The sequence below is a fragment of the Ooceraea biroi genome, chromosome 9, assembly GCF_003672135.1.
Source record: "Ooceraea biroi isolate clonal line C1 chromosome 9, Obir_v5.4, whole genome shotgun sequence".
Classification (NCBI taxonomy): Eukaryota; Metazoa; Arthropoda; class Insecta; order Hymenoptera; family Formicidae; genus Ooceraea; species Ooceraea biroi.
Window position 1 is genome coordinate 6,421,242 of NC_039514.1, and position 27,631 is coordinate 6,448,872.

Below are 27,631 nucleotides of genomic sequence, written 5' to 3' on the forward strand. Positions count from 1 at the left end.
TAAGTATTTGATCGCTTTTCATGCGCACACGGAATAAACGTTTTGGTCATACTAGTCCATCATACTAGTCTACTAGGATATAAAATATAATATTGAAGTTTATATAATAAACTAGAGTATGTTTAAATTTCTAATAATATTAAAATTTGTACAACTGAGTTTTTAATCGTTTTATTAGGAAAATATATGAATAGAGTATTAATCAATTACTTCAATATACAATAAATTTTATCCGAAACTTGAACATTTCCAATTCACATAGAAGAAGATGTTATGGAAAATCTCTCTCTGTGACAGATTTTTATATCGTTGGGTTAAAAGGATTAATTGCTATAACGCATAAATCTTGCCTCTTATATGAATATATCTCAATTGCGTGGTTGAAGTGTGATATATCATTAATAATTTTCTCCGTGCGCGCTTTCGATTTTTCAACTCACGAATCGAAACTCGCGCTCGTAATTAAGTCTCATCACGTAACGTCATAAGTAACAGCCGAGGTTAACTTCTGACTGATTTTGCGATGATCTTAGTAATTAAGATTAACAATTGTTATATTAGGACCAGATACGCGAAAGAGCTCTGACAATAAATCACGATATGAAAACGCAGTCGTTTTCACAATCGTGTCATTCGGCTGACAGTGTGTTGGATAAATGTGGATTTTACATTATTATTTCAACAAGAGACATTATTTCTCTTGTCAATTTAACGATGAAATAACACCTGCTGCACACTCGAAACGCGCTTTCTGCGTGACTCTTTTCGCTCGCGGCAAATAATCCGCGCAGCCTAGCCTCGCGCGCAAGATCGGCGATTTCACTTTGGATCCGCGATCTTGCGTTCCTCCCCTGACGATTCGCGGATCGCGCGAAGAAAAATGGGAGAAAGACGCTTAAGGGGGGTCCTTTCTCCCGTTAGACATTGGCGAGTTAGAGCGATGTGCCGGTTTGATGATTGATGAGATCCGCGCGCCAGATGATAGATCGCCAGGCAAAACAAGACATAAGACAGCGCTGATATCATCGAATCGGAAGTGTTACGTGTACGCTCTTGCCTTCGTTAGTTATGCTAGATAAAGGAAAGTCCCATTTCCATCGAGCGCACGACGTTAATTACGCATTGCGGCTCTTGCGCCGCTAATTATCGTCGAGCGAATTTCCGCGTGCAGCACGCCCGAAATCGTGCGGGAACGGCTTTCGCTGGTGGTGCTGTAGCACTTCCTGTTCGTTGCCGGAACCAGAAGCTACAATACCTCGCGAATATAATAATACCGCGTATCGGCGTATTGCCGCGATAGAGAGCGCACGCGATCGGAGATTATTAAATAAATCGCTCGCCGCCGTGAAGTTCAAGGATATTGACAAACGGCGAGCAAAACCGCAAGAAGAAATCTGTCTTGCAACGGGCAATTGGCGTTTTATTGTTGGGCCATTAACGTTCTATCGTCAATGAATATTGACCACTGGTTCTGTGAACATTCAGGATCGACACGCCTGGATTGACTTGTCGCACTTCGCTGCTCGACTTAATCTCGCCCGCAAGAAGGAAGTACGAGAGTTGCGGAAGACTTGCGCGGCGTGCGAAATTTATTGCAGACAAGGCAAACGTGTAAGGATAAACAAACAAATTATTATTCGTTCTAAAGAAGGAAGGAAGCAAGAAGGAAGCGCTCAAAATGTTTGATATCGTTGTTAATTCACTGCTGATGAATTGTGGAGGCAATCTTGTGGCCGTCATCTGATCACGTCGCGGAAGGATTGGCTGGGATCAATTTCGAGGCTGTCGTTTTGCTCTTTGGTTTTATTAGAAAGAAGCGAAAGACGTCGTAAAGGGAACGTTCGCGTTACATGCGCCCCGCGAACGCCGCAAGAGACACACACAGTACAACATGTATTTTATAGGTACTTAAGTGTCGACACGCTATATCTAAAAAATCGTTTAAGCTGCTGGGGGGAGGGGAACTCGCGGCGCCCAGCATCCGTTCCTCGTGACGTGGAGCGGCCGTTCTGCAGACTCATCTTCCTCGCCGAGAGAACATTGTGCGGCGGAGAGAACGATGTCTCGAGTCGCGGGAAATAAATACGTCCGCGTCTCTTGGCGAACGCGCACTCCGAGCGACCGCAACTTCCGGCTCGCGAGTGCCCGTCGCTGATCCGCCAAGCAAACGCTTCGTTAACCTCTGCCGAAACTCACGTAAACTCACCCGCCAAACAACGACGATTACGGATCGAATTGCTCGGTTGTGCTTCACTGTTAAAAAAATGAGAAGAAACGTGTAAAAAAAGGTATCATCCAGAATGGGCGCCGACACGTCCGCTCGTGCGAGCAGTGGAGGACTTGCGCAAGAAAGAAAGATCCAGCCTACACGTATACGTACATGGGTCTTAGTCTATTTATACAAATGAACCCACGTGGCTTAATTCTAATCCTCTCCTCCCGGATATGTACATTTCAATATGGTTTCTTTTTTATATACAATGTTAATCGACGCGTCGAGTCGGATAATTAATTAATAATTAGCAGATCCTCGTTTTGGCAGCTACTTGTGTGACTTCTCTCCCTCTCTCTCTCTCGACGCATCTCTCTGCTATTCCGTTTTCGTGAATTTTTCTCCGAGCGAGACGATCCTCCACTGCCTTGCCTTTCAATATCCTAATATCCCCCGTGACCCCCAAAGCTGGACTCGTCATACCCCCCCGAAGAACCGTAATCGTGCTCGTGGTGCACTGATACCGGCACCGGCACTTTTACGGGATACGGCACCGGCTTGGGCACCGTCACAGGCACGTGCTTCGTCACGTGGACCGGCACAGGTCTCACGACAGGCACTTTTACGGCATAGGGCACCGGCTTCTCTACCGGGACCGGTACAGGCTTCTCTACCGGATATGGCGCCGGTACCGGTACCTTAACGTGGACGGGCACTGGTTTCTCTACCGGCACTCCTATCGGCCGCTCGACGTGCACCTTCACCGGGTAGGGCACTTTCTTCTCTACCGGGTAGGGTACCGGCTTCTCGACCGGCACCGGGTACGGTTTGGGTACGTGTACCGGGTACGGTCGTTCGACGGGCACTGTCACCGGGTACGGTATCGGCTTCTCCACGGGGAACGGCTGCGGCACGTGCACTGGTACCTTGACGGTGTAAGGCACGGGTTTCTCCACCGGGAACGGCTGCGGTACCGGTACCTTTACCGGGTACGGTATCTTTTTCTCGACGGGGTACGGCTGCGGCACGTACACCTTGTAGGGCACCGGCCTCTCCACCGGCACGTGAACCGGATAGGGCACCTTCTTCTCGACCGGGTAGGGCTGTGGTATATGTATTGGTACCTTCACGAGAACCTTCACCGGTACCGGTATCTTCTTCTCGACTGGATACGGCTGCGGTACGGGCACCTTTACCGGGTACGGTACTTCTTTCTCCACGGGGTAGTGGACCTTCTTCTCCACCGGATACGGTACTTTCTCGGTCTTCACGATGGTGATCTGCTTGACCTTGCCATGGTCGTCGCCGCCGCCACCCCCGCCACCGTAACCGCCACCGTAATCGCCGCCACCGATGTCACCACCGCCGATGTCATGACCGCCAATATCACCACCGCCGATGTCGTGACCATCGAAACCGCCGCCACCCCCATAACCGCCGCCACCCCCATAATCGCCACCCTCGTAACCGCCATCATCGTGCCCGCCGTAGTCACCCTCGAAGTGGCTCAGGCCGCGCTTGCCCTGCTTTTTCTCCGTGCTCGCGGCATTCTCGATCGTCTTGTCCTTCTCGCACGCGGCCAGGGCCAGTAGCCCCGCTAACAGTGTGAGAACCTGCAATCGAGAAGAAACGTGTCGATTACGTCAGTAATCACGCGCACCCGCGGCGATGTTCTGCACTTGGTGGACCGTGAACAAGCACCGTGTATGTGTCAAGTGCAGTTATATTAAATGTTCTAGATAATGCCCAGATCGTGCGAAACGCCAGACTGATTTATTAGATCACGGACGGCTTTTTACTCTTGAGATCACGATCCGTCTCGTCGCGATTTTCATCGATGAGCAATACTCGTGACTTTGATCGCGACCAGAATTTATTCGATTGCAGAAAACACGTCTTGGCGAGCACTATTGTCCTCAATATTTGTTCGAGATGATATTTTCAAGAAAATACGGCACGACAGCTAAGCAGGTGTTAATTTGTGAGACCGAGTGCAAATAATTTCGTCGATCGCGTTGGAAGAGCGGACTTACCAAAATTTTCATGTCTACCAGGTCTCTCGCGATCTGGTCAAAGTCCAGACTTTACTGGGTGCTTCCCCCCATGGTGCCACCGTCTTTATAGCCCGCTTTCCCCCGACGCGTATCAAGCGAGCCCCTCTGCACTCTCGCGGAAAAGTGAAACACACGCGTCTGGTGTTTGCCCGACGTGCACGGCGTTATGGCATTTTTTTTTGTAAATCATAGGCACACACCAAGCGACGGTGCTTCCATAATCGCGTCCAACGGCGTAGGCACCACGGAACATTACGGAACACCGGAAGTGTACCAACGACAATGCCCAGAAAATCAGAGCTGGAAAGTACATCCGCGAATAGTCGCGAGTGAAAATATTCCGCAATAGTTCCTCGATCCAAGAGAATAAAAACAGCACATGCTCGGAAGAGCTTCTTTAAAGATGAATGCAAAATTCTGAGAGCAATCGATCGAGGACCGAGGATCGAGAATCGATAAATACTAGAAACGACAGAAATATCAACAAAAATCAACCAAGAAAAACCAACAAAAGCCAGTACTTATAAAGACAACATTATCTTGAAGTTTTGTTGGAAAGAAGATACTCAGGATTCTATAATGAGTCTTCATTTTACGCTCTTCTGCAGAACAATCTTCAACTTGTGATTCATGACTCTTTCTTTATATTTCGATCTCGTTGAATCATCTACGCCACTGAACGCATAGATGCGTTTTCATTCCTCCCCTACTATCTTTTCCTCCTCTTGCCTATCACAGCCAGCCTCCCTCCGTCGTTTTCCATCTCGCTGGAAGTTTCTCGGACGTATGCAGCGTGTCTGACAGGACTTCACAGTGCCCCCTCCGTATCCGGTCCCCACGGAAGGACGATCTGTACGTACGAGTTCTCTCGGCCGAGACGAGGAACACGACGACGAAGGCCTAACGGTCTCTCCTGCGGTTCGAGGGAGAGCGCGAGAGGAAGAACTGGTACAACGAGAGGAGGAGAGAAAGAGAAAAAGAGAGAAAGAGAGAGAGAGAGAGTGCTGTGCAAAGAGAAGATATAGATCCCAGAATGTTGTACAGTACTGATGTGAGATCGAGCGTATGAACGCTCGCTTTTGCTGGAAGCATAATATTGCACCGCAGATCTCGTGCCGATCTGCTCCGGTTGCGGAGGAAACGCTGCTTGCGTGGCGCTTGATGATAATACGGGAGAGGTAATGACAGTCAAGAGTACAACTGAAAGCGCACGACAATAAACAGTACAATCGCGATTGGATTCGGAGAGGTATTAAAACGTAACACGGATCGTTTTACACGTTTTATCGCGCACCTGAATTTAATTGCTCTCACTGCAATTAGGAAATGTATTGAAATGGTTACCGCTCGTACTAATGAAAGAAAGTAGCAAAAGAAAAAGAGGGATCGGGTGAACGTCTCGTAAAGGGATGATGTAATATTCAGTCATGTAAATTAAGTAATAGAAAATAATTAAATTGAAATTATAAAAATATTTGAAAGCTTCGGAGGCAGTTCGGTGAATTGAAATCACGTGAGGACTATTCCACTCGATTAAATGCTGAAGTTCATGAAGAATACCGCGAGCGCGTACGCGAACTTTTAAATCCTTCACGCGCTATTCAGAGATGGATGCATATCTGCAGTGATAGTGAGCGAAGAAAAAAATGAGGAGCACTAAGCGAAACTAATTATTGCTGAAGAAGAAAAAAGTGAATGGCCAGACGTTGCGAGCTGGGATGAAAATTAGAACAGCTCGAGATTAAAGCTCGAACTAAGCGTTCCTGATGATACCGATAGAAGCAGGCGGTTTCACTGGCTAATGCGCATATTTTTACGCATGAGTATTTTTACGAAGTATTAACAAAGTCGGAAAATAACGTAGGTGAAGCATTAAAATTTATTGCATTAAATTTTTTTACTCACGACCACGTGTTTGTCATCGTTATAAAATAATAATCGGAAAAATAATTTTATTCTGCAATGCGAAACACGCGACTTCCTCATTCCGATCACGTCGAGACGAATAAAATGCGTCTTATTTTCGCAGATCACATCGTTGCATTAGCGAGGAACGCGAAACGGCGCAAGTCACAGTAAAAACAATCCGCACGAATGCGGTTCAATTAGCGGACTGGCTCGCGATTTTTATGTAATTAACGAGACGCCCGATAATAAGAACAAAGTCTGCTTTTATTACCAAAGTTTTACGACCTCGCCGTCGCTCGGCAAGCGCAAGCAGGAAAGTAGTGATTATCTAGGAAAGTGACGACTAACTAGGAAAGTGATCTCAAACATGTTTCTTTATTTTTACAAGTCTGAGACGGGTAATCATACATCCATAAACTGATGAAGCTGAATAGTTGCGCGCATCTTAATGTGCACATGTGGTATAAGTCTCTCTCGCACTCTCTTTCGTTACGTAATTAAAATACAGTTACTCAAATGTAACTTACAAGCCTCAAACTTAATTATATGTTTATTCAAATAATCTCTCTTTCGACTTTCTAGGGTGCGCAAACTATTTTACGCACACCGTGTTAGTGTGCAACGTATAAATTAACATTTTGCAGACATCTCTCTGGCTTTGTCGCTTCATTAAAACCTATTTCCGATCATCGCGATCGCCGTCGTTTAGTCTCAGTGCTCTCACTTTCCGTCGGATCTTCCTTGTTCTTGGTGACGTTACTTTGATCTTTCCACCCAAGCTTCATGGGTACCGGTACTTGTATGACGAAGGGTATCGGCTTCTTCACCGGGACGAACACCGGCTTCGTCTGATACACCTCGTAAGACTTGTCCACGGGTACTCTGACCGGAACCGAGTACGGTTTCACCACTTCTACCGGTACCGGTTTCTCCACGGTGTACGACTGAGGATCCGGAACTTTGACGGGCACCGGAACCGGCCTCTCCATCGGCACCGGATGCGGTTTCTTGATCTTTATCGGATACGGCTTCGGCACCGGAACCGGGTACGGCCGATCCACCGTGACCTTGACCGGCACCTTCCTCTCGGCCGAGTACAGCGCTGGTACCTTGATCGGCACCTTGACCTCGTAGGGTACCGGCTTGTCGACCGTGTACGACTGCGGTACCTTTACCTCCGGAATCCGCTTCTCGACTATATATGGTCGCAGCATCGGTATCTTGTACGGCACGGGGTTGTCGATCTTCACCTCGTACGGAACCTGCCGCTCGATTTGATAAGGCTCCGGCATCTCAACTGGCACGTTGACGTAGATCTTCACCGGTATTCTCTTCTCCACCGTGTAGGGATGCGGTACTGGTACCTTGATCTCGTACGGTACGTGCCTGTAGACCGAGTACGGAATCTTCTTCTCGACTGTTACTGGTACCGGCACTCTTTTCTTCACCGTGACGACATTCTCGTTTGGTTTATCCGGACTAGTGTCCTCGTGGGACCATTCGCTTCTTGGAAATCTCTTCCAGATGTCCGAGAAGTCGAGCTTGCTGGACCACCCGCGAAAGCCTCCGCCTGACAATCTTTGGGAATTGAACCTGGAGCCCCGGATGTACGTGCTCCAGTCCTCGGCATCTTCTTCCGGTTCCACTTCGTCGTCGTCCACCGGTGCGTACTCGCCGGTGTCGCTATACTCCTCGTCTTCCTGCTTCTCTTTACGCGGAGTCTCCTTGCGGACGTTGGAATAGGACTCGCGTATGAGCTTAGATTCTGTTGTGGTGTTTCCGCCGTCAAGGATTTTCTCCACCGCCCTTTCTGCCGCCCTCTCAGCCGCCTTCTCCACGGCCAGCTCCGCGGCCCTTTCAAGTTCCTCTCTGCGACTGGCCGATGACGTAAGGGTGATCCCGAGGCATAGAAATGCTATTAGGCACTGCCGCTGTTTGAGTATTGTATTATGAATTAATTGTAATATTCTTTAATTAACAGTAATGTTTCTTGCTTACATTATTTAATGTAAACTTGCTTAACCTTTTTACGCCAAATTTAAATATTCTAATGCTCTTTGAAAAAAATGTCATATTATTTTTTATAATAAAAGCAAAGATAATTTATGCAGTATACGAAATAATAGATTAACTTTAAAACTTTGGCATTTACTGCAAGAGAATTGTAACTGTATAAAGTTAAAAGCACTTGCCTGGTGCCGCATGATGATGCTCTTGCGATCAAGACGATAGATCAACCTAAACTGAATCCAAACGGAAAGGTATCCCACTATTATTTATACACCGTAGACGACTTTCGCCAGTTGGACCTTTATAGCTTTGCAGTACCTTATTCGTGACAATTATCTACGCTTAAATGATCATTGTTTTGCGGGCTGGTCAATGAACACTGTACATACGCCAGGAATAAACCGTGCTACCTGCTTTAAAGCCGAGGCAAAACGCAAGACTCCTAAGCAGCTTGAATCTCGAACCTTCTAAAGAAATGCAAAAGTTTCTGAGAAAAACTTTTTTGCAATACGCCTAATTAGCTCTGTCTATAATCTTGGCATTTTTTGTTTACAGTAATAGTAAAATTTATTAATATTAAATTTTGTTAATAATTATTGTGCTTAAAATACGCATGTAATATTGTTGGTAAAATTGAGTTTGCATAACCAATTTTTTGATTAAAATGATAATTTATTAAACATATTATTAAACATATTTAAATACACTTAGCAATATTTATTATATTATTAATTATATTACATTAATTTGTACTTGGGTAATAAATGTCATATTTTTTTATTATATTATTAGAGTAAGGATCTGTTTTTCTAAATAGATGTCTGCAGTAAACGAATTATTTAACATGATAGGAATGTACATGTGTTGCTTGCCACTTACTATTCATCGGTTCTAGTTCATTAATCTACGCAAGAAGGACGTTGGATTGGCAATGTTATTTACGAGTTACCGATGAAAGTGGATAGATACTTTCTATGCCGAATCGTAAAATCAAACGGTCCTTGCACCGCCATGGAGTTTTTGCTTTCCTAGAATATTCGGCCGCATTTTCCAACAAATATCATAACAATCTTCTAGTATTTTCCTATCTTTCGTCATTGCACTAACAAAAATAATAATATCTGTAGGAATTTCTTATTGAAGATAATTAATATTCGTTTTTGCGTGTGTTTGATTTGAAAGATATAATCGGCACTTTCCTTTACGACAAATTGAATAATTCGATCGAATTTCTCGGATCAGTAACACCAGTGAAACCGAAACCGGTGTAAAAGTGCTCTCCATGTCTTGCCTCTCCTCGAAGTTGTACAGAACTTTCCCGCTTTGCTGGCGCTTGTACACTGCTTTTTAACCGTATATTTATACGCTTTTCTCGAAACTTTCCTGCAGTACTTCCCGAAGAGATACGATCACCGGGAAAAGGAAACCCTTCGCCCACCCAACTGTGACAATTTCGGTCGAGCGATTGTTCGTCGTTTTGATTTTCTTCGTCACTTTTGTTTTTTTCGCGTTAACAGCATTAAAGATCGATATATTATTTATGATCTTCTTCTCATACATACATGTATGACAATTTTAATAACTTTAGCAAGTATAATTTTATTAAGTATATTTCTAAAGATATTATGTGTGTGTATAAATGAAAATAAAACAAAACATTATTTGTATAATACGAATTAACGTAAGAAACAAAATTAATATTATCACGGACTCTCGTCCAAAATTAACTGAGTTTAAATATTATTAATAACTACACATGGAACAAATAAATCGGATTTAGTCTTGATGATAATGAATCAGACAGTGTTTAGTCTGAACAACACGGAAGAGTAGAATATGACGGGATGCAAGTGAAATCGCAATATACTTCTTGCTTTGAGTACCTACTCCGCGCACTATCATTTATTTCGCAAAGTTCGCGCCCGTACAGAGAAGCATAAAGTGATATAAGAGCGACACGCGCGTAATTACTTCTCGTGCAAGGTAACGCATTTAATATTGCAAGCGTATAATATTACGGATATGGAAATCATTGAGCTGAGAAGGACAGGCATACATCAACTGGAAATGTCTCTTCCTATTTATAATCATATTGTTTTATTAACGTTTTAAAATATCGCGATCGAGTGAAAGGCACGAACGATTACGTGACGACAGCAAGTTTTATTGAATTCTGTGAGACGCTGGGAAATAATCTAAGTTTTATGCTGGTACCGTTTCTCTGCATGGATAGATAACGTAATGCATTTATATGTATTATCACTGGACACATGTCAGGCATTCGCATGGATTTTAAATTGCATGTACTATAAATCTATGCAAGTTACGCAGCTAAGTTCTTGTTACAAGATTGTGATTTTTTTTGAAAGATAGATGTTATCGCAAATTTGAAAGAAAATCAAGTTACCACACGATTCATGCATTAAACATTCATCGTATTCGTAGTCGTTTCCGGGACACCTTGTATGAACTTCCCTGGAGGACTAAATTTTCTAAACTAACAATAAGAAAAACCTTTTAATAGTTAATATCTTCTATTGTGAAAGATTTCTCATTTATTATTTCGTAAAATTCGATTCGGTAATAATTATTATCATGTTACACGTATTAATGAGAATATTCTTGCGCCGTATGTGTAATCAGTTGCATCTTACGGTATGAAACGTAGGAGACAGATATTCCGTAATCACGGTCAATGTCGCCAGATGACCGTTGTTTTATACAAATCAATTACAACATATCAACCACGGCGGTAATTGCGACGCGGCGAAAGTAGACGTGACTGGAATTATTAAACCGGCGATACAGAAAGACTTTAATGATCGAATCGGACATCGCGCAGAAAGTTAACTGTGTTAAAATTAACCTTTTCACTTTTTTTCTTTCTCTCGTAAGATTCTATTATTATTTATTTTATTAATTATTTTTCTCTGCACGTTATCAGAATTGCTGTCGATTGATAGTACATATTTTGAAATAAAAGGTTGATCAATCGAATTTCATATTTGTAATAATTATACTTTGGAAATTATAATACCACTTGGGACTCGCGGTGATCGGCTGATAATAATTTTATTAAACAATTATTTATTTGATACTCTCTCACAGCGTAAAATGTACTTCGTGATAAGGATAATCTCGACAATATTACAGGTGCAGTAACAATATATCATAAAGATGGCGATTCATATATACTTTCCGTATACACTCAAGTAAAAAAGTTTCATAGAGAAGGGAAATAAATAAATATTCCTTAAAACACAGTAACAAATTCTTAACTATTCTGTTATATAAATTAAAATATACTCTTATATAAGTCTCACATATTATAAGTAGTATTTCCCACAAATCTTATTCTCTCTTCTCTCTCTTTCTCTTTCTCTTTCTTTCTCATCGATCATCAGATATTATCGAATCGATCTGGAAGCGAAAGTAAAAATGACCTACGAAGCCTCTGGCAACTGTACATTAATCCGTTATCTATCAATTATTTTTGCAAGCCATTAATGTAATACCCTCTTCGTCTATCACTTTATGGTTTCCATGAATAACTATTTTCTTCGTATTTAATATTCCCCAACCCGTGTTCATTTATTGGTACCGCAACCGGCACCTTAACCGGATAGGGAACAGCTTTCTCGATATGGTACTCGACCGTCTTGCTCACGTATACCGGCACCGGCCTCTCCACCGGGATCTTTACCGGCACAGGGACGAATTTCTCCACCGAATACGGTACCTTCTTCTCGACCGGGTACGGTATCGGTACCGGCACCCTTACCTTGACCGGTATCGGTTTGTCCAACGGTACAGGTATCGGCCTCACCACCTCCACCTTGACCGGAACTGGCACCGGTTTCTCGACGGGATACGGAACCGGCTTCGCAACCGCAACCGGATACGGTTTCGATACCGGAACCGGTACCGGGTTCTCCACCGCGATCTTTACCGGATAGTGAACGATTTTTTCGATCGGGTACGGCCGCGGCACGTGTACCGGCACCTTTACCGGCATCGGTATCTTACGCTCGATGGGGAACGGTTTCGGTACTGGGACTTTTACTTCATAGTGTACCCTCTTCTCGACCGGATACGGCTTCGGTACGTACACCTTGACCGGTACGGGACGATCCACCGGTACTTTAACCGGATACGGTACTTCTTTGATGACCGGTACCGGCCGCGGTATCTTGATAGGGACCTTGACGAAAACCTTGACGGGATACGGTATCTTTTTCTCGATCGGATACGGTTGCGGAATCGGCACTCGGACCGGGTACGGTATTTTTTTAATGACGGGATAACGGATAGTCTTCTCGACAGGGTACGGTACTGCGATCTTCTTGACGATTGTCACTGTTTTATGTATGTCTTCGTGCACGTGATGGCCCAATACTTGATCATCGTGTACACTTTGTGCACTTTCTCCTCCATTGTTCGATTCATGGTTGTAACTCTCTTGTGATTTGGAAATGACTTCTATCCCATGCTCAGCTTTGAAGTGTGGAATTTGAGATTCTGAAACTGAAAGTATTATGATACCGTCTGAATAAATTCTGATTTCGCTAGAAATTTACGGATGTAACAAACATATTACGGTACTTACATTGATTATCCTTGGACTCATCCTGTTCGGTATTCCGCAATTTTACGTTGTCTATGTGCGTGTTCCTTTCTCCAATATAATTCGCTCTGTGTTGCCTTACGTGAAGAGGCATGATTCGATGCACATATCGTGCTGCAGGAATGTGATTATACATACGTATGTGTCCATTATGGCTGTTGCGAATCGGAACACTCGTCACCATTACCACGAAGAGAGACAGCAGGAACATCGTGCATGCCTGCAAGTGGCATAATACAAACCATTTCACGAGGACTTCCATTCTAACGTATGATGAATAGAAGTTCTTCTTTGAAAATATTTTCAGAAGCCGTATCTTAAATTACTTCGAAGAAAATATCAAGCAAATTATAAAATAATAATATATGAAGGCTAAGAAATGATTATAAAATAAAAATGAAGAAATCTTATTATTAATTACTAAACAAACGTATTTAGAACAATTTGCAAGAGATTTTGCAACATTTTAACACACCGATCGTTTAGAAAAATCGCGAATTGAATGAGTTACAAAGAATATTAAAACAAATCAGTATGTTTCCGATAAAGATTTCAGAACAATTAATTTCCTTTCCCAAAAATTATTTTAAATTTGGATTTAAAAATATGTAACACTTGCTAAACACTGGTTCACTCTTCATTTTGTATCACAGAATATCTATCACAGCCTCGTATAAATTTTACACGAAAGCACCATTTAATTTTCCACACTTGCTCACAATACCAATGTTTCCAGCGGCTTGATAGCTTACCTCGTATTCCATCCTGACCGACACGATGGAACGAAATGCTGGAGAAAAATCTCCGAGCACCTTGCTTGAGTTAAGAGTAAATAGATCAGTCGCATACTTTTACCATCTTATATATATGGCCTCCACGGATGCGTTACTGAACTTAGAAGCTGGACACGCGATGCCTTCATCAAGAGGGGATGGTCACTTTCGCGTTTCATTAAAGAACGACGAGAGTGAAATTGCCCTTTTTTAACAAGAAAAATCACGTGGAAAGGCTCTGCACGCGCCGGTCTCAACAAGTCCTCCCGTAAAAGGAGTGACATTTATTGTTCTGCTCGGGCAAGAAACCGTTCGCTGCTTTTATAGAGCGTCATAATTGTCTCAGACTGATTCTCTTGACCGTGATCTTGAAGCGAAGAGGCATTATTGCGTTTATCACACGTGCAGTAAATATAATAATATGTGAGAAAAATGGCAACGGTAACGATTGTGCAATTAACGAAAAAATAAAAATAAAATTCGCGACAAAAATCGTTTTTGCTGGCTTTCGAGCTGGCTTTCAGAAAGATCGTTTCTGAGAAATCGATACTCGATCGATTTTTTAATCGTCGTCAATTACCGGTATCGGATACAACGGCGATTTTTTGCGTTTGTCCAGTGCATGACGAGGTCGGATCGCTGTCGGAAATGCAACCGGTCGTTTGCAAACATAAGTACAAGTCTCTGAATCCGGTAAACTTTGCCGATACGCGTCGTCGCTTCGCCAAGATAACGTTCGCCGTGAATAGCAAGCAGAAAGTGAAAAGTGTCAAAGACCTTTTCGCGATTCTTGACGCGATCGCGGAAACCTGTATCGCGAGAGATCGGACGATGATCGTTGAAAACTTCGTTGGACTTTTGGTACTACGCCAAAGGTCATGATTAACTCTGCTCCATGGAGTAAGTTAAGAGAACGAGTAGCGTTGTCGGCGAACGCTGCGCGACCGATTAATCGATTAACCGATTAAATCCGAATTACGTAAATGCTTCTATCGAGGATTATACAATTATGAACTGAGTTACCTTTTACGAGATTCACGTAATATTGATATTTAGCGAATTATATAAATTGTTCTTGCAACTCGGGCGCCCTAAGCGGGTGTTTCTTACTGAATTGCGTATGTCGGATCACTTAAGTAGAGATTATGAGCAGACTTGGAGTGTTACGCGAGACCCTCGACTCACTTATCTGGTCTCGTGGGAAATCGATATCGCGAAACTTACACGAAACTTTGTAAGAAATATAACAAGGAAGAAGTGACAGTTACGACAGCCCGTTCAGTTGCGTGTAAGTGCTCCCTGAGACCAGCGAATGCAAAAAGGGCGGTTAGAGTCAACGTAATACAAATGTTCCAACACGCGAAAAGAGAAAATAAGGCCCTCATTTTGTTTCACGTTGTTTCTGCACGAATTTCGCGATGTGCACGCAACGCCGTCATGGACCATGGGATCATCATGGATCCCCATCATCACGTTTTTGGATGAGCTTGCGTGCGGGACATTTAACGCTCGACAGTCGCTGCATCATAATTAACTATACAATCCACACGTCGTTACCCTCGAAAACGTCGTTAGTCTGGCGGGCACTGTTCTCGACTTTCCACGAGATAGTGTATTGTCCTCCCGAGAGAGTTTTTACAATAATTCGCGCCATTAAGATGTACCAATTTTGAATTTAAAAAGAATGACACGAATTCACCTGTTTAAACAATTTGTTCCATTTGTTTGATTTAAATAATATATCTCATCATTTTTTAAATCAGCATGTAAAATATAAAATATAAAAATCTTCACGTGCAAAATAGTAAAGTGTGACGGAATTAAATATTAAAAATATATAAAAATTGCGGAAAACGCGTCGCAACGTAAAAAAATATCTTATTAACATTTCAACTACATGATACTGCAATTCGATGTTTTTCCTTAATGACGATGTCATTAACGCGAAGGCTGAGCTTGCACCTAAATGAGCTCTCGGAAAAACTCTTCGCGCCGCCGTGTCGAACGAGGAAGTCGAGAGCGGAAGCGCGAGCGATGTGCTTCGGAGGTGCTTCGCGCTTCCGGATATCTAGATTATGACGTAAATCGTGCTGATTCATCGGGCGATAAGAGACGATCCGCTGAAAGACGAATCAAGACAAATTATCGACCGTTAATTATTAATGACGGATAAAGGAAGTATTATTAATGACACGGAGGAAGAATTAATTGACCGAAGTGCTCGGGGCACGTAAGGGCCTTTTTAAATGGCGAAAAAAATATTATAATAACAATGTCTCATTCTCGGTTTTATTTATTATATATGTGCGATGGCTGGCCAGTTGGAAAATTGGTTCCGCGTGATTAATTCTTCTCGACAACAATAATCGATACAGCTTTGCAAGCAAGAGTTAATGGTTTATGGTTGCTTTACGTGCCACGTTTAAATATTATCGGATTTCAAATTCACCCAAATGCATTTATGGCTGCTTTACGTGCCTCGCTTGAGCATTATTGGTTATCAAATTCACCTAAAATGCACAACCAGCGAGTTGGCGGTTTATTTATGTACGAAAGAGGAGAGGAGGATTCTCGCAAATCCGACATTATTGCTCGAATGCGATATTTCTGTATTAAAACTAACAAGCACGGTGCGTAAACTCACCTTCGTAATTAATGTCGTCTTAATAATGGCGGAACTATGTGTTCGTACGATCGTAAACTTTCTTACATCCTTAATATATAGGTTTTGCCTTCACTCTCTCAGATCGCCGCGTTATTAAATGGGTACTTTCTAGCGCGCATGAAATACAAGACAGCAGCGTGTTCTACTCCAAGTAGGAAGCACGATGCTGTTATACTTATTATTTAATCCTGCAATTATTGTTTCTTCGCGGTCTACGTTTAATGTTAAGGCGCTAATAGAGAGAGTAATGACCGATTATCGATTAATAGTAGCAATTTATATTGTCAGATAATTTATAATACACGAAAATTGCAAAACTGTACACGAGAAACGATACATAGGACGTATTCAGAATTATTTTTATTACTATAAAACACTAACAATTAAATTCAAAATAATTGCGCGTTACGTAAATTATAACATTAAAAAAATGAAATTATTACTTGCGTATGAGTATTTGAGCAGAAATGCTTTGATCCATTTTTTGCATATGATAATGTCATAATTATGTAGAAACTAAAACGATTTTAAGTTTTCCTGATCGAAAAGATTTTGCTACTTTCAGAAACCGTTGAGCAATTATATAACAATTATATAATATAATTTGTTATCTATATGATATGTACAAAAATACGACTTTTATTATATAATTATTATGTAAATGTATCGCAAAAACGTCACATCATGTCACACAACGTGCAGAATAATATGTACAACAATACGCATAAACTAGTACAAAATACTACGTGATCATCATGACATGCAACTTTTATGTACGATTTGCGAAAGGATGATATATTTTATATCGCGAATGACAAATTGATATATTTCAAGTTGCATCGCGATCTCCGATAACCCTGGATTTGTAGCGCGGCTCGCTGCAAATTACGACAAATTATCGTTCACGATGGCGATTGCAATAAATCGCTCCTTTGCAAATGTTAAACGCATAATCAGCAGAAGCATCGAGTGAATCATGATACGTCTATATCATTACTTTCGCTTATCGTGAATCATATTCTCGCAATATAATTTAATCTCTATTAATTCCAGAGTACAAACTAACTGCTTAAATATTAATTCTGCAATAACTACTGTCGATATTATTTCTCACGATAAAATGGCTTAGAGTCTTATGAATTATAACAATTATAACATGTGTAGTATTTATGCTAATATAGTCATTATCTTACGTTTATAAAAAAATTTTTTAAATGTGTGATATAAATGCCATAGATAAAAGAGATTTGAATATTATCATTGATAGTATTCATTTTTATTTTAGCATTTGTTATTAATATCACACGCATGTATGTAATGATAATATATTTTAAAATATTAATTTTCTCTCTAGTTATTACGTAATAAATTGTATATTTGTTAAAATCAAATAATTTTAAACGCTTTTAAATTTCACGTAAAATGCTTGAATATTCTCAGAAACATTTGAATATATCTTGCGTGAACTAAAAACATTATTTTAATATTAATTCTAACATTGAATAAGGAATAGAATTTCGTTATATCAACAAGTGTAAAAGTGACAGGCTGCTTTACCGGTCACTGTTACTGGAAGCAGTTGAGAGAAACGCCGCTCCTTGCAAATAGACTCTGAAGATAATCTAAGATTGCAGCAACGCGATAAAATTAACAATTAATAACTTGCACGAAAGAGTTTTAATTCTTCATTAATAAATAGTACATTGAATACTAATTCAAACATTCGCAAATGGAATCTATCACTCATATTCAATTTAGTCGCAAGCGATTAAAGTTTCGTTGATTTATGAAATTTAGGCCATCTGCAAATATCGAAATATTACTTTCTTGTCCCTGATTACATCATTTAAATGTTGTAAACATGCGTGGGCAGCTAGTTCAAAAAATCAAGTGAATATCACACAAAATGTCAGATAACTGGCTTGAGATCCTCTCACCAACGCAATTAGGTGATAGGAAATTTCGTAATGGAATTACTGACTACGAAGGATAAATATAATGACGGAGAAAATTATTGGTTTGGTTAAAATACGATTCTGTCTTATAAAAGTAAAATCTTCCTTAATTTAAACCATCAAATTACTTCTTGTGAGTCCTCAAGAAAAATTCACGAATAATTAAATACGAAATCTGATCTATCTCTTCTCTTATCTTTCGAATATATCATGCGGTGATCACAACCATGAAGAATCCAATCTTCTATTATAATTAAATGTCAAGTTAAATATCTATTAAAATAAAGTGTTTTTAATTCACGTAAAAAGAATATTTTAAACTTTTTAATCTTTAATTACTTAAAACTATCAGAGCACGCGCGCGTTCTGACATTTAATGAATCGTTTAATCTTCTCACTACATTCAAGTATTCATGATCTTACACCTCCCAAGACCGTCACAGCACAATATTTGTCAATATAACAAATCTTAATAACAATATTAGTGTTTTATTAATATTAATTTATTAATATTAACAATAATTTTAATAAAAATATCTGACTTAATCGACACGTTTAAAAACATATTTAAATTACACAAAATATTTGAATTAATTAGTACATTTAAAATTAGTACATTTAAAAAAATGTTCGCTTCGCGCGGTTGTCTTGAAAGGGACAGTTCCGCGGGTCAGGGCGAAGAATCAGCGGAATAAACAAGGGGACCGACGGGGCCCGAGCTGCCGGGTCTGGAAGATGGGCGAAAGGGGAAGTGGACTTGGCGGCGGCCGCGATCTTTCTCGGCGCGAGGCGAAGGGGAGAGAGAGACTCTTACTTTCAGCCTCGGCGTCGCGTGCGCTAATGGCGCGATTGCATAACTGTTCCCGTCCGTGCTGCGGACGAGCACGTAAGCCACCGCCGACCGTTCGTGAGTCAAGTGGCAAAGCCAGCTCGCGCGCGCGCGCTCCGGCCGAAGTGGGTCGCTCTGAAATTAATCGTGGATGCACTTCGACTTTCCTCCGCGGGCACCGCGATGGGGCGCCCCCGCGCGGCTGAAGAGCGCCCAGGTCACGAAGGTCGAAGTAATGAAATCGATCGGAAATTAATTGTCTTACGCACCCTTCTTCATTCTTCGATGATGCCATGATGGTTTATATGGCGGGTGGTTTATAGATATGGCGGACGCAAAGTCACCGCCATTTTGCTTTCTTCCGCAGATCTTGGGGAAAATTTTCCCTGGATTTATGTAAATTATTGTCTCGCGTAAACATTTTCTGTGGAGGAACATGAGTAAAGTCAACAACATTAATTTCTTGGTACATCACCATTCACTTGTGCAAGATTATCTTGCGTTTCGCAATGTCTGCAAAATTTCACTGTAGAATACCGAAACTCATTTTCGAAAAGGTCATGGCATCGACGCTTAAATCACGCACGTGCGTAACATTTGCGTTACTCGATACGGTTTTAAAGTTTCGAGGGGTGCCTACGTAGAGCGTCTTCGGGGAAACCCTTATTTATTCTCTGTTTTGTTATATCAATTTATACTTCCGGATTAAGCCGTAACTCTCCACACAAAAAAGAACACCGCCATGGAAATTCAATCAAACTTTAGTGTTACGTAGGGAAATATAAGCGGGATAATGAAGGTTAAAGTAATCAATTTAATTAAATTAATTAATTTAATTAATTTTTTGGATGTTAAAAGTATACAGATTTCGAAATAAATTTTTCAAATATAGTAACAAAGCTTATGTCAGATTATTTTTGTAATTAATAGAATTTTTAATATCTTGATTATATCAATCTTGATACTTCTCTATTATGTCTATGATGTATACAGGGTGGGGCAATAACTATTACCATCTTAAATATTTTCTAATTTATAAGGTCCAGAGGAAAATTTATGTAATCAAAATTATACGGTACGAAGGGGGCTAACATATGGCGATAATAATTTTTGTCCTGGTGGAGGCGCTTCGAAGATATCAAGGTCACCTTCATTTTTTTTAATGGGTTCGGTATGTTTTTTTTTCCATAATTTCATAGAGGAGCTTAAAACAAGTACGGAACTCATGACACAAAATTATTGAACAAGATTAAATGTAAATGAAAACGATAAAAAATACATTTTTTTAAATGAAACTATGTTATTTTATTACGTGACGTTTTATCTCTTATTTTATTATTAATGTTTATAAAAGGTGTTCGAAGTGATGGCCATTACTATCAATACAACACTGGATTCTTCTGATCACTGATTGGCTTGCTCTTCTAATAACGTCGGGAGCTATTGACGCACAGGCTTCAATGATCTGTTGTCGCATGATTTGAGGTGTAGACCATGTCTTTTAGGGCTCCCCATAAAAAGAAATCCAGTGGTGTCAAGTCTGGTGAACGAGCTGGCCACCCTACAGGACCTCTACGTCCAATCCAGCGATTTGCAAATTTTTCATTAAGTTTATTTCTCGCAACTAATGAAAAATGAGCAGGGCATTCATCATGCTGGTACCACATTGTTCGTCGTGTGATTAAAGGCAGATCTTCTAATAAATGAACCAAGTTATGCTCTAGAAAATTGGCGTAGTTGTTGCCATTTAGATGTCCGTCGATAAAATAAGGACCAATAATTTTGTTATCTATGATACCACACCATACATTCAACGACCATTGTCTCTGGTGTTCAATCTGCCGCAGCCAATGAGGATCCACTGCCCAGAAATGCATATTATGTAAATTAACATTCCCGTGATTAGTAAATGTTGCCTCATCAGTAAATAACACTGTATCAAAAAATGAGTCATTGATTCGAATCTGTTGTTGAGCCCATTGGCAAAATTCAACACGATTTACAAAGTCCATTCCATGTAATGCTTGGTGAAGGCTGAGGTGATATGGATAGAATTTGTGACGATGCAAGATGCGGAGTACGCTCCTCCGATTAATACCAGATTCTCGTTCAATTTGTCGCGAACTAATGTGTGGATTTTGAGCCACCATTGTAAGAACTCTAATTTCATTCCCTTCATTAGTTTTTCGCTTTTCACGCTCACTATTACGTGTATTTAAGCTACCGGTTTGTCTAAGTTTATCACACATTTTTAAATGTTCGACGTGAAGGCTGAATGCGATTAGGATATCGTTCAGCGTATAAAATTTGCGCTCTCACTGAATTTTTTTGACATTCTCCATAAATGAGGATCATGTCGACTTGTTCTTCAAATGAATACATCTTGCACGATTGACTTATCTATCGATACTACTTTTCATGTTTATCTTATCCTGTGAACTTATTAAGATGGCCTTCAAAGGGTCTTTGTTTTCATTGAAATAAGTTTACGTCACTATTTATTTTCATCGATGTATCAGTTTGAAGAACAAGTTGATCCTCATTTATGAGGAATGTCAAAATCAAAACATTCCGACAAAACATACTAATAAAGCGTCATTTTGTACATCTTTTAAACGTAAATTTCATTTAACATAAAAATGTATTTTTTATCGTTTTCATTTACATTTAATCTTGTTCAATAATTTTGTGTTATGAGTTCTGTACTTGTTTTAAGCTCCTCTGTGAAATTATGGAAAAACAACATACCGAACCCATTAAAAAAATGAAGGTGACCTTGATATCTTCGAAGCGTCTCCACCAGGACAAAAATTATTATCGCCATATGTTAGCCCCCTTCGTACCGTATAATTTTGATTACATAAATTTTCCTCTGGACCTTATAAATTCGAAGATATTTAAGGTGGTAATTGCCCCACCCTGTATATGTACTTGGTCCTACATCAGAATAGAATCTTATTAAAGTGTGGAGAAGATGATACAATGAAGGTTATCGATTTGGCGGAAACATGCTGACGGCTAACGGAAACTGGGTCGATGACTTATCACACAATTCCGTGCTGTCGATAGAATGCAGTGACGTTCAACGATAACAAGTAGATTCATTATGTAATGGTATTTGCAAAATTATTTCAGAAGAATACTTGACAATACTGTTACAAGCCTGATCTTTAGCGACTCTTTTCTTATCTGTTTGCAAATGTCTTCATAATATTTTAATAATATAAATGCATATCTCTTTGTGCTGCATAAAAAATAAATATAGCTAAATGTATTTAATCAATATTATTCCGATTAATTTTTATCAATTTTCTAAATTATAATGCATTATTTCTTCTTTCTTTAAATGGTGTGTCGCCCACTTTATTACGTCACTTTCTTTTATCATTAAATCCTTCATAGGATTTCGCTTTTATTATTCGCTTTTATTGTTTTTAGATTATTATAATTTTAGATTATTATAATTTCAAACGCATACGTTTACAACGCGTTTAAATATCTTTCCGATATTTTTCTTATATCCTTGATCTAATAGAAAGTGAAAGTTGAGGAAAATGGATCGCAAGAGAAACAAGTCGGTGCAATTACTTTACAATAATATTTATTTCATTTTCTGTAAAAAAATACATACTTTGCTAATATCGGTACAAAAGTAAGACAAGCAAGTTGCTCTCAAACGAAGATCGCTAAAGGCGCGTAATCCCTATACCGATCATTCGTTCTTCCTAACTGGCACACGTCGCCGTGCCGCGCCCTTTGTCGCGATCGGACTTGAGGTACAGTGGTAATCCGGTGTGCGATCGTGTACCAGAACACGTCTCCCCAATCCGATCCGATCCGATCCGATCAGGTACAGAGTGGCGGATATATTCGCGGCGCTGCACGACAACGTTTCGAATCGTTTCCTTCGTTAACCTAAGACAAGATCTTGCGGTTGTCCCGTCGTCGCGGTGGATACTATCTTCCTTCCTTCATCTTTCGGTCTCGCTGAACGACGAAGAACCAGCCGGGAATTGTGTCATTAATGGTGATGACCATAACCATAATCGCCGCCCTCGTATCCGCCGGAGATGTATCCGCCGGAGATGCCGTGGTCATGGTGCTCGTGATGGACTGGTATAGCGACGGGCACTTTAACTGGGTAGGGCACGGGTTTCTCTACCGGATAGGGCACAGGCTTCTCGATGTGAACGGGGTACGGCCTGTCGACTGGGATCTTGATTGCTACTGGCACGGGCCTCTCGACCGGGTAGGGTACCGGCTTCTCGACTGGATACGGCTGCGGTACGGGCACCTTGACCGCGACCGGCACGGGCTTCTCGACTGGAACTGGGTATGGCCTGTCAACTGGGACCTTCACGGGGTAGGGCACTGGCTTCTCGACTGGATAGGGCACGGGCTTCTCGATGTGCACGGGGTATGGTTTGGGCACGGGCACGTGGATGGGACGGTCAACCGGAACTTTGACGGGATAGGGCACGAGCTTCTCGACTGGGTACGGTTGGGGTACGTGGACCGGGATCTTCACCGGCACGGGCACCGGCTTCTCAACGGGGTACGGCTGTGGCACTGGTACTTTTACCGGAACGTGAATGTGTTTCTCAACGGGATACGGCTGCGGCACGTAGACCTTGACCGGAACGGGACGGTCGACTGGCACGTGGACTGGATAGGGCACCTTCTTCTCCACTGGGTACGGTTGCGGCACATGCACGGGCACCTTCACGAAGACCTTGACCGGGTAGGGCACGTGTTTCTCGACGGGGTACGGCTGCGGCACGGGCACCTTGACTGGAACTGGTACGGGTTTCTCTACCGGGTAGGGCACGTGCTTCTCCACTGGATAGGGCACGGGGACGTTCTTCACCACGGTCACGGTTTTCACGTGGTGGTGGTCATGATGACCACCGTCGATGTAACCACCGCTGATAGAGCCACCACCGTATCCACCATATCCGCCATATCCACCGCCATATCCACCGCCATATCCACCGCCCAAGTCGAGGCCGATGTGTCCACCGGATCCGATATCGTATCCACCGTCGTAGCTGTATCCATAGCCGAGGCCGAGCAGACCACGCTTTTCTTGCTTCTTCTCGACCGATTTTTCCTCCACTTTGGATTCAGCCTTCGCGGTCTCCTCCGACAGTACCGTCGTAACCGCGAGGGCGGCGACTGCCACGTAAATCTGAAAAGTGGTACGATGTCGTTTTTACTCGTTATGGTCAATAGATAACGATGATAGGCTACGGTTCATTAATGCGTTCGCGTGGAAAGTCCTAGCAACGGGAAAATGAGAGTGAGATCCGAAGGACACGCGACTAATTGAAGATATTAACTCTGCGTAGCGGAGCCTTTCTACTAATGAAGAAAGGGAATCGCGCATGTCTCCGTTGTCGTCGTGACATGCAAGGATCTTTCGCGAAAATATTCCCTAATATCCATCTTTCTTCGCGCTCTTATAAAACTTTGTTTTTATCTAAGATCAAGTACACAAGTTTCACTACACGATACGAGTGACAAATTTCTCCAAAGCCTAAAGAAGCCTAATAAAGAGAACCGTCATTTGATCAAAAACCGAATTTAGAGACTCGAAATGGCGCAAGCGACGGATCGGATACAAAGATGCACGTCGAGGATACTCAGGCAATTTTGTTCACTCTCGATCAAGTGAAAACGCCCAAGTTGTGCGACAGTCCGATGTCCATAAAGAACCAGAGAGACTGTTCGCTCAGAAAGACACTCCGCGAGCGATTTGGGATTCACGGGACTCTAGTGCACGATTTTCTAGCAGATTTTCCGCGATCGAAAACTTAAGCGCGTTCAATCTCCCCCGAACGGCGATTCGCACCCCCGATTACGATCTCAAGACTCCGAGTATCTCGTTCACTTGCCACGGGTATCGTTATCTAGAACCAGGTTTCCACTGGTCCTCGGACACGTTCTCGAACGCGATTCCCGGCCGCGTTTCCTCGCTGAGCGACGCCGCGACACCCGCCGAGCGAAAAGATCGCGACGGATCGATTAGGACGTACCAGGATTCTCATTTTTGCTCTCGCGATGTTCCGGGTGCGTCCAGGAGTGAACTGGATGCTGATTGCCGTCGGTTCCTGGCCTTTTATACGCGGCACACTTTCGCCTTCGCCACCCGTGCCGTCGGGTCCGGGGTCCCAAGTCGTATACCCCCACGTTGTGCCTCTTTGTTCAGCTACGACGACGACGACGGTTCCACCGAGCACCACCACTCCCCTTTGGGACGTTCCACTCCTCTCTTCACCCTCCCCACACACTCACGCGGCCGAGTCGCGAGGAAACGTTGTTTCCTTTCTTTCTCTCCCGCTCCAACGAATGAGCTTCGCGTCTCTTTCTCCTCCGTCGCAAGTGCGAGTGCTCGCGATGTCTCGCTTCTTTTTTTTTCCCTCACATATCTTCACCGGTGTACCTTGACTGCGCTTCGCTCGGTTTTGTACGATACTTTCTCTGAGGAACGACGGACATACCGATCGGCCAGCGATCCCTCGGTGTCGGAAGCTGCCGGAGGCATCAATCGCGTCCGCGTGCCATTCCAGCTCGGGCGAACTTGGAACTCGGCAGCACACGCGGGAACTCGCCTCTTCGGTACGCCGTACAGCGTAACTTCAAGAGAGTGCGGCCGGAAAAACCGAAGGTTCCATTTCGCGGAGGCTTGTCGCTAAACCGCGCGGGCAAAACCGTCATCCACGGTTGTCACAAGCGTATCATCGGCGCGAATCAATTCGCCAAGTTTCGCGCGAGATCTATTAACTGATGGGAGTCGAGCGAAATTTCGCAAAGTTGTCAAGAGGCACTCTTACTGCGACGATGTCGCGGGAAAGTCAAGTCGACAATTTTCCGGGTGCGTCCGATGTAATCTGATGTCATAAGCTTTACTGCTACTGCTTTCGAAGTGCAGTGCTAAGTGCACTTGAATCCCAATTTGACTACGTGGTTCGTAGTTCTTCACGGTGGGAACACTGGAACCGAAGCTGGGAGGACCCTTCCAAGATCGCGCTTTATGCAAGAATGTATTTCGCGTTACTGCACAGCTTGCATACTCGTCCGATCGCTGGTGGATTACTCGTACGGGGGAACTGTAGATTCCCGTCACGCTTCATCGACACAAGTTTTCCACGTTTTTCTTTTTTGCTGTACGACAAGGTACACGCAGCTCGTACGTGCGTACGTGTGCCTTGGGTGGAACATCGACATGCGCCAATCCAGTTTCTCCGTCAGTAAATTACACTAATTTCTTATCTTCCCCTACAATTTCGCGTCCTTCTACGAAAATGCGCTATTCGCATTCCAGCGTTACGTTGAGCCTTCTCCACGTGCCCACACATCGTAAATTTCCATCGCTTTCCACCCTACCGCTTGCAAGGCTTCGGTCGAGCTGCGGAAACTTGACTCCCGTTCTGTCATCGCAATTGCGATTTATTGCAAGAGAGAACTCCTCATATATCGAGAGGCATTTCAATCTTAAGTCAGTTACGTTATCAGTCGCATCATTGCCCGAAGCGAGAAATACAAGAATTTATATATCGACCATGAAAATTTATATATTTATAACATAAAGAATATAATAATTTATATTTTTTTTACGTCAAACATTTTTATACATTTATATGCAAGTGAATCTCAGTCAGTGATAATTAACGCGAAGGATTTAGCGTTGCAAGGTAGTGGATGACTGAAGGCTTTATTTAGGGCAAACTTCTCTTGACTTTTGTTTCTTTTTCTTGAATCGCATTCCCGTTATGCTCGCACGTACATACGTACGTATACCGCGAACTGACGCAACGCAGCGCGTTTCAGCTACGTGCAGTTCGATACGTCATTTTTCGCGGCAATCGACTGCAACGGTCACGCAAATCAACGTCATCAACCATCCTCTCCCTTTCGCCATTGCCGTCCCGTTTTCGTCTCTTCGCCGTGCCTGCATACGCGAGACCCCCAACGCCTCGTGTGCCACGTAATAGACACATACATACGTACGTACATACATACATACATACATACATATGTACATATCTACACACACACACTCATATGTAGAGCGCGAAACACGCCGCTCGAATTTATCTCCCGCCGATCTCGTGGGTGCACCATTGCTCCCTTTCGTGGGACACGCGATCCCACGTCACGATCTACCGTTCCAACGTCGCTCAGTGAAGTTCCGTTTTCCTCCTCCTCCTCCACCTCCACCTTCTCCTCCTCCATCTCCTCCACCGTTTCGCACGCGGCCAAGTATGTCGATGTTTACGCGGCGCATTAATTCATGGGATAAGTACCTTGTTCGATACCACGTCATGTATCTTATTATTTTTATTATTATTGGGATTATTATATCACTGCGCTTCCGGCGCAAATGATAGCGCGCAATGTTGCGCGGCGTGAGATTGCAATTCGTTTTTCGCGAGTGAAAGCAATGTATGTCATCGGCATTGTATTTCGCAACGCGAAGGAATCGCAACGAAATTATTGCTTCAATCGAAAGATACGGTTGCGCGTCGCGCGTTGCCTTAATTCGTTATATAACTGATAGCGAACGGGTCTGGATGACACGTGCAGGGGATGATGGAGTCG

General features: G+C 42.4%; 5 protein-coding genes across 5 annotated transcripts in view; 1 reads left to right on the plus strand and 4 right to left on the minus strand.

The window, feature by feature from the left end:
• The window catches only part of LOC105285556 (angiotensin-converting enzyme), a 58,901-nt gene that overhangs the window by 10,380 nt on the left and 20,890 nt on the right, over nucleotides 1–27,631 (plus strand). The window lies entirely within an intron of this gene.
• LOC105285558 (proline-rich protein 4) lies at nucleotides 9–3,852 on the minus strand (the record flags this gene model as incomplete). Its single annotated transcript, XM_011349813.2, has 1 exon — nucleotides 9–3,852. A coding segment is annotated over one exon (1,197 nt), but the record flags the coding sequence as incomplete, so codon positions are not given.
• LOC109611368 (titin) lies at nucleotides 6,257–9,197 on the minus strand. Its single transcript, XM_020033672.2, has 2 exons — nucleotides 9,127–9,197; nucleotides 6,257–8,142 (listed from the first exon to the last, which is right to left on the minus strand). Exons 1-2 carry the CDS (start codon nucleotides 9,195–9,197, stop codon nucleotides 6,861–6,863), a joined length of 1,353 nt encoding a protein of 450 aa, XP_019889231.2. The 3' UTR covers nucleotides 6,257–6,860.
• LOC105285554 (proline-rich protein 4) lies at nucleotides 9,836–16,541 on the minus strand. The gene is made up of 2 exons (XM_020033671.2): nucleotides 12,791–16,541; nucleotides 9,836–12,708 (listed from the first exon to the last, which is right to left on the minus strand). The coding sequence occupies exons 1-2, from the start codon at nucleotides 13,068–13,070 to the stop codon at nucleotides 11,717–11,719; spliced, it is 1,272 nt and encodes a 423-aa protein (XP_019889230.2). The 5' UTR covers nucleotides 13,071–16,541; the 3' UTR covers nucleotides 9,836–11,716.
• Nucleotides 22,615–26,507, minus strand: LOC105285555 (repetitive proline-rich cell wall protein 2). Its single transcript, XM_011349809.3, has 2 exons — nucleotides 25,066–26,507; nucleotides 22,615–24,218 (listed from the first exon to the last, which is right to left on the minus strand). The coding sequence occupies exons 1-2, from the start codon at nucleotides 25,075–25,077 to the stop codon at nucleotides 23,052–23,054; spliced, it is 1,179 nt and encodes a 392-aa protein (XP_011348111.1). The 5' UTR covers nucleotides 25,078–26,507; the 3' UTR covers nucleotides 22,615–23,051.

Coding starts and splice junctions, on each gene's coding strand:
- LOC109611368 (XM_020033672.2), bottom strand. CDS start 9,197: ATGGCGGTGCAAGGACCGTTTGATTTTACGATTCGGCATAGAAAGTAT. Junction 8,143..9,126: donor TCCACTTTCATCGGTAACTC/GTAAATAACATT, acceptor TGTTAATTAAAG/AATATTACAATTAATTCATA.
- LOC105285554 (XM_020033671.2), bottom strand. CDS start 13,070: ATGGAAGTCCTCGTGAAATGGTTTGTATTATGCCACTTGCAGGCATGC. Junction 12,709..12,790: donor TGAGTCCAAGGATAATCAAT/GTAAGTACCGTA, acceptor TAATACTTTCAG/TTTCAGAATCTCAAATTCCA.